The sequence below is a fragment of the Onychostoma macrolepis genome, chromosome 16 (assembly GCF_012432095.1).
Source record: "Onychostoma macrolepis isolate SWU-2019 chromosome 16, ASM1243209v1, whole genome shotgun sequence".
Taxonomy (NCBI): Eukaryota; Metazoa; Chordata; class Actinopteri; order Cypriniformes; family Cyprinidae; genus Onychostoma; species Onychostoma macrolepis.
This window is the reverse complement of record NC_081170.1, coordinates 22,852,702-22,865,285: the sequence shown is the minus strand read 5'-3', so window position 1 is coordinate 22,865,285 and position 12,584 is coordinate 22,852,702. Positions and strand designations below refer to the sequence as shown.

The following is a 12,584-nucleotide window of genomic DNA, read 5'->3' as shown; positions in this document are numbered from 1 at the left end:
TTCAACCCTCCTTTTTTTACGTCTGCTACCCTTTTCACGTATTTCAGGACAGTGCTCAAGTCAGCCAAGTTGGTTTCCTACCATTTTATAGGAATCATGTGTGATGTTACTGCAATTTTAATGTCTTGATTCCATTTCCTATCTTCACTTTCCACAGTGTGGAAATTACAAGGCCCTGCTGTCATATTTGGCAGTGTAATGTTCAGGGAGTCGCCATTACTGCTGCTTAATATAATGTTGGATTTACTGCTGGTCACTTAAATGTTTCCTGCTGTAAAAGATTGTCAGAACCAGATTTCGCTCTAGTCTTACTCAGAAAGACTGTTTTTTTTTTTGTAGGTATCATTTTAGAGCACAACTGCTGCTGTTATATATAGTGTAACCCAAATGTTTGTGCTTGATGCATATTAGATGTCGGTTCCAAAATAGGCTATATAGCCGGTCACTTCCTCGCAAGCCATTAAGATGATCACCTGCTGTGGTTTTTGAGAAAGATGTTTTTATGGAGAGCTAACTAGGAATTTAATCTCTTTTAAATCTGAAGGAAATGTGGTGCGAATCCCTGAACTGATGGGGTATATCTGTCTTATTCATGTTAATCGGGAAAAACTGTGAATCATATCCAGGAAAATCTCAGTCACAACTGGTTCCTCTTCTAACAAGGTTTTCATCAAATGAACATGAACATTTACTAGCGGCTTGTATAACAGAATGCGGTTTGCGTATTTGTGAAAGATCTTGGCAGTTTGTTTGGCAGAGAAAAAAAAAGATATAAAATATTACAACCCGCTGGTAGTTTGAAAATTCCACTATGTTGGCACAAATCGGTGCGTCATGCTGAAGTGTAGTTGAACGCGAGTGTGGTCATGACGGTGTGCACGGTAATGAAATATGTGGGTTGGCAGGATAAGTGGGGTGTTTTGGCTCCATCTGCTTTCTGGAGTTCCCCAGCTACTGCTGGATGGGAGAACATAAAACAAACGCCATTTACAGCATTATGGATGTGGACTGTACGGCGAGAGGAAATAAAAGGAACATCTGACTGCTGTAGGTTAGTGGAGGGGGAGTTGAGTGTGGTCACTGTCAGGGTTTAGTGTCTGGGTTCGGATCCGACCAGATCAAAGTGGCGTTTTAGAACTTTTTACTTTGCGTGTGATATAGCGAGTCTTATGAAGCTGTTTTACGGCCGGCTGTCAGGAGGGCTTCTGCTTCTCAGCAGCTCTATCACATTCTGGCCAATGTTCTTGATTTAAAAGGGACAAACCCCCCGTGAGAAACAGGTACAACTTTCAAATTCTTGGAAGGTGGATTAAAATCTCCATAGTCCACAGTCCATCTGATCCATATCAAATGGAAAGAGCTTGCTGAAATCACCAGTTCTGTTCTGATTGACTTTGAGATTGTGAAGTTCATGCAATTAAATCTTTCAAAGATACAGTTTGGTTCAAGTAGTAAAAAAGACAATATATACTTGAGAAGAAAGTGGTGTGGAGTTTTCAGAATTACCTAGGTATTTAGGGTTGTATATCAATATGAATTTCCTGAGTCAGTTCAATTCTGATTCACAACATGTAGATTTGATTCCAAAAATCTTATTTGATTTGAATACATTCTAAGTAACTTTAACTGTAATATGTGGACCAAACCTTGTCAATAGTAAAATATCTGGTTTTAAAGGGACAGTTTGCCAAAAAATGAAAATTTTGTCATTTTCTCACCCTCTACTTGTTTCAAACCTGTATACCTTTTTCTTTCTTCTGCATTCTGAAAAATGTGGGTAACCGAACAGTTGACGGTAGCCATAGACTTCCATAGGATTTTTTTTCCCATACATCAACTGTTTGGTTACCAACATCATCTTTTGTGTTGTGCAGAAGAAAGAAATCCATATAGGTTTGAAACGATATGAGGGTGAGTAAATGATGATGGAATTTTCATTTTTGGTGAACTATCCATTTAAAGGTGGGGTAAGGTGGGATTTCTGGTAGCCAATGTTGATATTTCAAATCACCAAAACAAACATGCCCCTACCCCAAAGGGTCTCACCCCTATTTTAATAGCTCCGCCCCACACATACGTACACAACCCAGGCAACGATTAGTTCTGTGAAACAAAGCAAAACTCATTATAATCTGTGATACTGTCTACACTGGATGCAGCACGGCACGACACGACAAATCCCCGACAGTAAACTGCTGCCGCGTTCTATTTATGACGTATTGACATAAATTTCAAATGATTTTCAATGGTCACTTTGTCGCGTCCAGTGTAGACAGACTTTAGCTGTTGTGGCGTGGTGCAACATGACAACTGTCGCGTCCGGTGTAGACACGGTGTAATCCTTGTTTTGTTCCGCAGACGTTTTCCTCTTTTGTTTTTAATCCGCCATCTCTATCTTTCAGTTGTCACTTGGCTCGGCTAATGTCCATCATGTGCACTGAGCGCTCTCTCCTCTGCATCATGAGTAGACACACCCCTTACTGCTGATTGGCTACAAGTTTGTTTTGGTACTTGGCCTGACTCAGTTTACTAAAGCATTTTTGAAAAAATACATACCCCACCTTTAAGAGGCTTTGAGTTTACCTGGGAAGCTCCTACTTCTGAGTTGGCCAGTCATCATTATTATGATACATTATGTCGGAAAAATAATACAGAAATACATTCTATCGTTACATTGCTTATTTATGCATGGCATCTTATAAAAAATGTGGGCAGTGTCGTTGCGTTATGGGCATCCCGAGTTCGAATCCCAATCCCGATCCTGCCCCCCCCCCTCTCTTTCCCACTTTCCTTCCTATCTGTTCTGCAACATCTTACCATAATTCGTACATATTAGTATTGTAATATGGCACACAAACTTAAGAGAATTATTATTTTCTTGGATATTTATGTGCTCAAATCTCATAAATCTGACATTTCCAACCTCACCTAAATGCCACATTATATATCTACTGAGAAAACAGATGCAATTCACAAAATTAAACTCCCTCATTACATACAGGAATGGCAGTTGGTCCTTGAGCACAACGGTTCTACATAATTTTACTTACTGTCCAATTGCAAACTTTGTTTATGTTCTGAATTATGATGGAACTTACATTATGTAGTCTGACATGCCACTGGATCACAGTGTCTTCATATACCCTAAAGGGAAGGCATGTTCCTCCAAACAGAGTTGGCTGACTGACGTGCATTTGTCTGCACCCAGAGACACAGAATAACCTCTGGCAATGAAGGGCACATGATCATAAATCACAACATGGCTCTGTCTGTGTTGACAGACAAAAGGCAGCCGTGCCAAACACCAGAAAATTGCAAGACCTGTTCCATGAGTCACTTGCCTGGAGCGGCAGGTAGTCGCAAGGATATTATTGCCACCTAGTGTTCAGGAGATTAACTGATCACACCTGAACTCAAACTTTATGAAAGGAAAGTCTTGGTACACTTCTTGGAATCAGGAAATCTTAATATAGCGTAAATGTGATTCAAACAATGGAGAACTCCCACTACTTCCTCCTCTTAGTCACCGTTATCTGAGCCATAGCATTGTATGTTATGACATAAGATTATGTATAAGGATGATTTAAATCCTCTAAAGGAGAAATGTGCTTAGCATCCTTGAATTTGCCTTTTGCTTATTCTTTCTTGTTTGAGCAGGCATGCTGCCTGTGGCTCTCTTATGAAGTTGGAATGGTTACAGAGAGAATCTAGTTGAAAAACTTGTGAGCGTCATGTTGGATTGTCAGAACACGCCATCAGACTCACCGCGAAGAAGGTGAACACTGCTTTATAATTATCCTGTCAGTGCAGTAGTTGTTCTCTGTACTGCATCCTGATCTATAGACTGGCTGTACCCAATGCTGCATGTAGTCAGCACAGACAGAGTCATGGGCCAAGTCTGTGCGTCATTGCGTGTCAGGGAATTAGGTACTTTCTCACAAACACTGGGATGTTCTTTTGTTCTCTGTAGAGTTTTATTCATTATATGCAGTAGTTCCAGAAAGTGTTTGTACACTTATTTACTGCACTAAATATTAAACTGCATGGCTTTTATAAACAAATTTAATTTTATTTTATTTTATTTTATTTTACAGTCTTCCTCTTAGCGTATGCGGGAGAATTCACATAAACACTTAGTAACTTTATAGCTTCAGATTTGCCAAAAGCTGCACCATTTATTTATTTAGTTAGTAGTTGTTTTTTTTTTTTTTTGAGTTTAGAGGCATGCGAATAAAAGTAATATATTGTTATAATATAATTATTACAGTTTAATTGTATGTTCTTCTTATACACTGTCAAAAAGTTTGGAATAATTATGATTTTTTTTTAAATGCTTTTAAAATAAGTCTTTTACTCTCATCAAGGCTGCATTTATTTGATTTAAAATATATTATGAAATGTATTAAACTATTTTAAATATTTCACAAATTACAGTTTTTACTGTATTTTAACAAATAAATTCTGCCTTGGTGAGTATAAAAAAAATAAAAAAATATTCCAAACATTTCACATTGTATACAATTACATTCACGTTTACATTTAGTCATTTAGCAGACGCTTTTATCCAAAGCGACTTAATGAGGACAATAGAAGCAATCAAAATCAACAAAAGAGCAACAATATGTAAATGCTGTGACAAGTCTCAGTTAGCCTAATAAGGCAGTACGCAAGTTTTTTTTTTTAATATAATAAAAGTAGAAAAAGAATAGGGAACGTTAGTGTTAGAGGGTCTTTTTTTAATAAAATTAAAAAGTCAAAAGAATAGAGAATGCTAGTGTTTGAGAGTAAATATTTATAATAAATAAAAAGAAAACAAGTAGTTAGAATAGAAATAGTATAGAATAGAAATTCCAATTTTTGGAAATTGCATCACTGCATAAATGAGCTTTCCATTGATGTATGGTTTGTTGTGATCGGACAATATTTGGCTGAGATACAACTATTTGAAAATCGGGTGCAAAAAAATCTAAATATTGAGAAATTTTTTATACATTTACGGTAAGAAATTTACAAAATATCTTCATGGAACATGATCTTTACTTAATATCCTAATGATTTTTGGCATAAAAGAAAAATGGATAATTTTGACCCATACAATGTATTTTTGGCTATTGCTACAAATATACCCCAGCGACTTAAGACTGGTTTTGTGGTCCAGGGTCACATATGTGGAACATGTATGTATGTGTGTATTTTTTATTTGTTAGCTTTACCTTTGTCCTTGCAGTTGATTTTCAATGTTATATAATATCAAATAATATTAGTTTTAGCCAAGTAATAAAAATGACAATTTTTATATATTTTTCTATTATGTTCTTCACCCGTTAAAATGTTATCCAGTGAATTATAGTAATTATACTAATTAGTCATTTTCCTCTGTCTTTTTTATTTTCATTTTATTTTTAGTCTATATTTATTTGTGTATCGTCTATTCTTCTTAAATGCAGCTGGAGCTGCTCTCGTACTGAAGGTTCTTGTGTAGTTTCTCATGCTATTTTCATTCTCATCCATCTTTTCTTCCCTTGGTTACCGTTCCCTCCGCAAACCTAAATGAGAGACACACAGGGGCTTAATTTTCGCCCTCTTTCACCCCGAACGTCTCTAATGAGTGGAGTTTGGTCCAGGCAGTAATGACGCTCCGTATGGGCCATGCCTTTAATGGCTTCCTGCTCTTTACAGCTCCAGCACCTCGGGCAACTTTCTTGTACAATCAGGGGATTTCTGCAACACTAATGTTATTGTGGACATAGAGGACAGCTGTATGGTTTGAGCAAACAAGCCACACAACTTTCTAATCCGACTGAGCTGTAGTGAGTTTGCGTTTTTTACTGCGTGTGTGTTTGTGTGTTACTTCCAGGATGCGACAGAGTTCCCACGTAGATGCCAATAGTAGGTACTAGGCTTGTGCTTTTGCATGTTCACAAACACAGTCAGCCCGATGTGAGTCTGATTTTGTTTGACAGTTTTATGACAGAAGGGTGAAATTATGGATGTATTTTCTGTACTCCCCCTCATCAACCATCAGTTAACAACACATAAAATTCATATAATTACATCTTGGTTTCCATTCTGAAGTATGTATAAAATTTTCACCTATTTTCTTCTTCCTGTTAAGGTTGAGTTGTAGCCGCGCTCCCTCAACCGAACATATTCACGAGGCTTTGGCGAGAAACACGTGGCAGACAGGCTGAGTTTCACTTGCCCCCGTAAAACACAGCCGAGTTCATGTTTTTATGTTCTCATCTCAAAGGCTTTCTACTAGGCCTCATGGAGATGAGAAAAATGCACAATGTGCCAAAGAATTTTGCAACATGATGTGAATCAGGCAATGGTCAAGACCATGAGAGCCTGACGAAGCATTTACAGTCTTCCTATTAGTGTATGTGGGAGAATTCACATAAACACTTAGTGACTTAATAGCTTCACATTTGCCAAAAGCTGCACCATTATTTCTTTATTTTTTGTGTTTTGATTTTAGAGGCATGTGAATACATTTTTTTTAATGTTATAATATATAATGTTATTACAATTTTATTATTATTTCCCCGCCGTAAAGTTTGGAATAATGACGTTTTTTAAAAATGTTTTTCATAAATTCATAAATATTTTAAATTGTATTTAAAAAAAACCCACAGTTATTTTAAATTGTAATTATATTTCACAGTATTACTGTTTTACTGTATTTTTTCATTAAATAAATGCGGCCTTAGTGAGTATAAAAGATTTTCAAAAACAACAAAAAAAAAGTATTATTCCAAACATTTGACCGGTAGTGTGTATATTGTGAAATTACAGATATGTTAAGTGTTTATATGTATAGTGGTTATATATGTGGGATATTTATGTATGTATGTATGTATTTGCCAGGTTATAAAAGTTATACTTTTATAATGTTTTTTCCAACTGGAAGGTATATAGAATTCTGGACTGGAGATTCTAGATTTTTTTGTTTTTTAAACAGTACAGATTTATAATATTTTAAACATCAAAAACCAGAAAAGTTCTTTTGAATGTTTGATTCTAATTGCTTGTCAGATGTTCTAAGAGGATGACTACTCTTGCAACTACACAGCTGTGAATTGTGGCAAATCTTGAATGTGTTACAGTTTCATGCCAATTTGCAAAATTATTTCAGTTATTTAAAAAGTGGCTTACATTCTACCACAACAAAAGAGCCACAGAAAACAAATACACTAACCAAGCATTTAAATATGACAAACAATAGGATATAAATGTCAAACAACTTTATTTCCGAAAAGACTTTTAACGCTCACACTGTCACACTCATACTCATGAACAGGGGCTCTCATAGAACCTTGTTTGAAGCATTGCCTCTCTACTTAATGACTGAAATGCTTTCACTATTGAGACATTACATTACTGCAAAAATGGTGACATTATGACCCTGATAGCTCGGCCTGTTTATAAGTAAGCAAGAAGGTACACAGAAGTGTTTTGGTAACGATACTGAAAAACGAGGTCTTGAAGCTAAATTATTACTGTGGTGTATTTTTTAACATATAAAAAAAATACCTGAGCTTTAAGTCAATTATACTAACCTTTTAAAACCTCTCTGTTTCTGACAGGTTGGCTGGAGCACCGCTCGTGACTACTACACGTTCCTGTGGTCACCTCTTCCAGACAGCTACACCGAGGGAACCGCAGTCAACAGATCTGTGGTTTTCCAAGGTAAAATGACATTGTCAAAATGGGCTTTCATGCCAGCATTTCTTCAGTGAATGTCATGCCAGAGAGAAGGCCCCTCAAAGGTTCTTTGAGGGCTTTTAATATGAAGTGACGGATGCAATAAAATAGGAAACACTGAGGCCTCCTATTAGAGGGCTGAAGTGTTGATGGGCCAGTTTTACTGGAGTGGTTCAGGTCACATACTGGAATCTTTGTGAGGGATTACAGGGTTTTCATGGCATGGGTCCGGATTCCTCACGGCAATTAAGAAAATGTATCATTAAATAAAATGACATGAGTCTGTCATAAAGCTGCAGTGGAACTGTAAAGTTATGATGTAAATAATGGACTTCAGGCTATGTTCGTTAGTCTTAGCTGTCGTTCATTAGAGTCATTTGTTTTAAAACCTATGGGAAAGACAATTGAGTTTGGTGTAAAACATTCCATGAACCACTCTAACGATAGGGTCGTTTTCTCTGCTTGATTTTGGGGTATTTTGCAGGTTACTACGTCCCAAATGACGATGGTGAATTCTACCAGTTTTGCTATGTCACACATAAGGGAGAGATCCGTGGGGCCAGCACTCCATTCCAGTTCCGCGCCAGCAGCCCCACAGAGGAGGAACTGCTGACAATGGAGGATGAAGGTGGATCTGATATCCTGGTGGTCACCACCAAGGCTAGTTACCTGGAGGTGAGGGGATTTTGTTTTGTAACTACTGAACTCGAGATTTCTTGAACTATAGTTGAACTATATATTTCTTGTCAGTTTTCACATGCCAGGATTGTCACTTTTGGTTCTTTTTCCAGCAAAAGATGGAACAAATTCAACAGGAAAAGAAGGAGCTCTTGGAAAACATGGACCTACTTCAGAAAGAGAGGGATGAACTGATTGATGAGAAGAACAGACTACATAAAGAATATGAGCAGGAGCGAGATAGCAGCTCTCAGCTCAGGAAAGATGTGCTGGTGAGAGGACAGAGAGGAAAAAAATGGTTAAAAAGAGGAAAAGGAATTATTTTCCAGATTTTTGTTATTGTCCTGACTTGACCTCATAATATTGTACAAATATATTGGAAATAGAAATGTTATTTCACATTTTATTGAATGGGTAAAAGACAGTATTTTGTCCTTTCAAATATGATGTGAATAGCAAAAAAAAGTCTTGAACTGTTTACATCTAAGTTCACAGGCTGTCAGCACCCTCTAGTGAGAGTCTCTCTTTGGACTCTTTACATAAAAAAAATACATAAAATATAATAATAATAATAATAATTTACATCTTTACAGACATGACAATCAACATTATGAAAATTGCCACTTAAAAGCAACAATTGGCAATGAAGTATAAATGTATCAACTCTAAGGCAGAGCTAGTTTAAAGATGAAAACAAGCACACCCATTTCTGGCTGTTAATTTTATGACCACACTTTTATACGTTTTTTTTATGTGCTGTTAAAATAATTCTAAAAATTCTGCACATGAAGTGGTACTGCAGAAGAGACTGGAGTGGGATTTGGAGACCTGCTTTCCCATTAGTCATGTTTGCAGATTCTCCCAGACCACACTCAAGTATAACTCAAGAGCCAATAGTCTGTTCTGTAGTAACTCCCATCGTTGCTGCAGCAGCTGGGACAACAACATGCTTATGACCAAGGGAATTTGCTCTCTTATCTGTTTTTGTGTGCACACAGGAGTTGCAGCTGTCTGCCCAGAGCTTGCAGGAGGAGAGAGAGGAGGTGAAAAGGAGAATGGAGGAGAGTACGGCACGACTGTTGCAGTTAGAGGAGGATCTGATCGGAGTCACACAAAAAGGCCTGCAGAAGGAGACAGAACTAGACTGGTGCGATTTCCTACCGTAATGAAGTAGCCATAAAGAGGCAATCTCTTAGATTATAACAAACTAGGGTTGTCATGATACCAACATTTCCATAATCAATTCCAGTTAAATTTCATTGTTCTCAATTCCAGTACCACAGATAAAACAATATGCTATTGGTCCACAGTTTCCGTTTAAAAGAGATCTTAAAAAAAAATAAAAATGGCATGTAGCCTTCAGGTATTTTACAATAAAGTTATTTTCAAGTAAACAATCAGTACTAGTAATACTGCAGAAAAGCTGATGTTTAGTTACTTACAATTTAGTACTTTAGTAACGAAGTACCAGGACTTTTGACATCCCTATAACAAACCATGTAATTGTTTTACATATCTTTATATATGATCATATTTGTTAGATTAATATTTTTAGGAAATTCACTTTGAGAACTTTGACAAGAAAAGAGTTTTTTAACATGTTCTGTATATGTTTCTTGTGTGGCTGAATGATTGATAATGGCTCTGATTTGACAGCCTGAAGGATCGAGTGAAGAAGTTAACCCTGGAGAAAGAGGCTCTTGAATGTCAGCTGAAGAATGAGAAAGATGAGAAGGAGCTTTATAAGGTAATGCTACTCACTCACTACTAGGGATGTTACGATTACCGGTTTGGCGATAAATCATGATAAAATTTACGTTTCGTTTTGAGTGAAAACAGGGCGGAAAAGCAAATGAATATATGAATGAATTAATTATATGAATTTACCTCTGAAGGTTCTGACTGTCTTCAGAAACGATTCGATGGCATTTTGTTTTCGTTTTCGCTCCATGTAATACCTAAAGGAAGTGTTCTTAATCGCAATACTGATTTGTCCACGGAGTTTACGGGAAATGGCTGTAATTCAGCTTTTCCATAAGCGCCACCTAGTGTCAGTCAGAGAGTGGATTTACAGAGAGTTACTTTTATATTCAGCCTGTGTGCAATTTCTGTCTGGCCAAAATCAGACCGAATTTGCATGCCCTGCTGTAAGTTTTGACCAGTTGATGAAAAACAAGCTTATGTGGATTCTACACATTTAAACAATTCAGATAAGTTATCTAGAATGTATGAAGCAGATAAAAAACATATAATCATTTATTAATCAATTATCATTTTGACTTAACCCTTTTCTTTATTTAAAGGCTGAAATGTGAGGTTTACCTTTTTATGAAACTTTTCAAAGCTTTATTTGAACATTTACATTATTTATTTGAACATGCTATTAAACTGTTGTCAGTCAAGTCGTCATTTAAAATCCAAACATCATTGGTAATGTTATTGTTTTAGTGATTATGCAAACAAAGTCATTTTATTTGTTGTTTGTTGATTTTTAAATATAAAACTTGGTGAAGTGATTTATGTCGGTACTTTTTGAACATCTCCAGCACATTTGATCAATACCGTGATAATACTGATAACCGTGATAATTTTTGTCACTATAAACGTGATAAGAAATTTTCATACCGTTACATCCCTACTCTCTACCTCACGCACGTCCCTGTTGGTTACCCAAATACAAGAACACTGTGCCCTCGTATATGCTGTTTATGCTAGGGGTGTACCTGAAAAATAGCACTTCATTACTGTACATAATAAATATTTTGAGAAATTACTTCACTACTATTGAAACTAAATATTTTTACAGTTTACATGACCAAAGAATAAAATAAAATACTGCTTTTTCCTTCATTTTCAACTTTATTTAGGCCTTCAAAGTACGTATTTCATTGGTCATTGAGATGCAGATCTTTGTAATAAATGATCTTAATAATAAATACACTTTTATAACATCAGTTTTACAGAGCTAATGAGATAAATTGCTTTCCTGTGAGATTTTTCTTTCCTTGTATGTAAACGTTTTGTTTAACTTTTATTTTTCATTGTGAAAGCTGTCATTGTTTTTTTGTTTTTTTCCCCAAAAGGCATTCCTTCAGTTATGACAACATCATTTCTTTGATTTAAAGTAATACATTTTATTTATAAAATACAACCATTGACACAAGTGTAACTGGTCTGTGACATACAACTACATGCAAGTGTCAAACAACTATACAACCAGATTCTCTGCCTTATATTTTTATTTTATATATATATATATATATATATATATATATATATATATATATATATATATATATATATATATATATATATATATATATATATTTATTAGGTGGGCAATATGGCAGAAATATAATATCACGATATTTTTAAGAAAAATCACGATTCACGATTTTATCACGATTCTTTGTCATGTTGGTTTTACTATTTTGCAAGTTGTCTGAGCATTACAGCCAAACTAATTTCCCTATTATAAAGACAAAACCTTTCAAGGTAACAAAAATATTTAAAAAGAATGGCGGATATTTAGGCCAAAGTGGGCGAAGATAAAAATCTTTGTCATTATTTTATCTTTGTTATTAAAAAATGAGAACAAAGATACACATTACAAATACACATACTATATAAATAAAACGGTAACACTTTACAATAAGGTTCATTAGTTAACAACATTAGTAAACATGAACTAAGAATGAACAATACTTCTACAGCATTTATTAATCTTAGTTAATGTTAATTTTAGCATTTACTAATGCATTATTAAAATCATAAGTTGTGTTTGTTAACATTAGTTAATGCTCTGTGAACTAACATGAATAAACAATGAACAACTGTATTTTCATTAACTAACATTAACAAAGTTTAATAAATAGTGCAATAAATGTATTGTTCATTGTTTGTTCATGTTAGTTAATACATTAACTAATGTTAACAAATGGCACCTTATTGTAAAGTGTTACCAATAAAACTGTTTTATTTTCAGGTACAATAGGTGTATTTAGCAGGAGCATTTGAGAAATTGAATCAACAAATATAAAAATAAAACACTATATATAGATTGATTCCTATTAAATCAACTGTATTAACGTTTTTCAGTCAAGAGTAGTGAGTGATTTTTCTCTTTGTGTTTTATTAACATTGAAGGAATAATTAACCCCAAAATAAAAAGTTTTATATTTATACCATCATTTACTCACTCA

At 35.2% G+C, this 12,584-nt stretch overlaps 1 protein-coding gene across 4 annotated transcripts in view; it reads left to right on the top strand.

The window, feature by feature from the left end:
- Positions 1-12,584, top strand: part of tax1bp1b (Tax1 (human T-cell leukemia virus type I) binding protein 1b) — a 33,317-nt gene that overhangs the window by 6,783 nt on the left and 13,950 nt on the right. For all 4 annotated transcript variants that reach the window (XM_058745845.1, XM_058745843.1, XM_058745844.1 and 1 more), the window contains exons 3-7: positions 7,587-7,689; positions 8,189-8,379; positions 8,496-8,654; positions 9,381-9,529; positions 10,039-10,129. In XM_058745845.1, the coding sequence (XP_058601828.1) occupies positions 7,587-7,689; positions 8,189-8,379; positions 8,496-8,654; positions 9,381-9,529; positions 10,039-10,129 (693 nt within the window). The remainder of the gene's footprint in view (positions 1-7,586; positions 7,690-8,188; positions 8,380-8,495; positions 8,655-9,380; positions 9,530-10,038; positions 10,130-12,584) is intronic.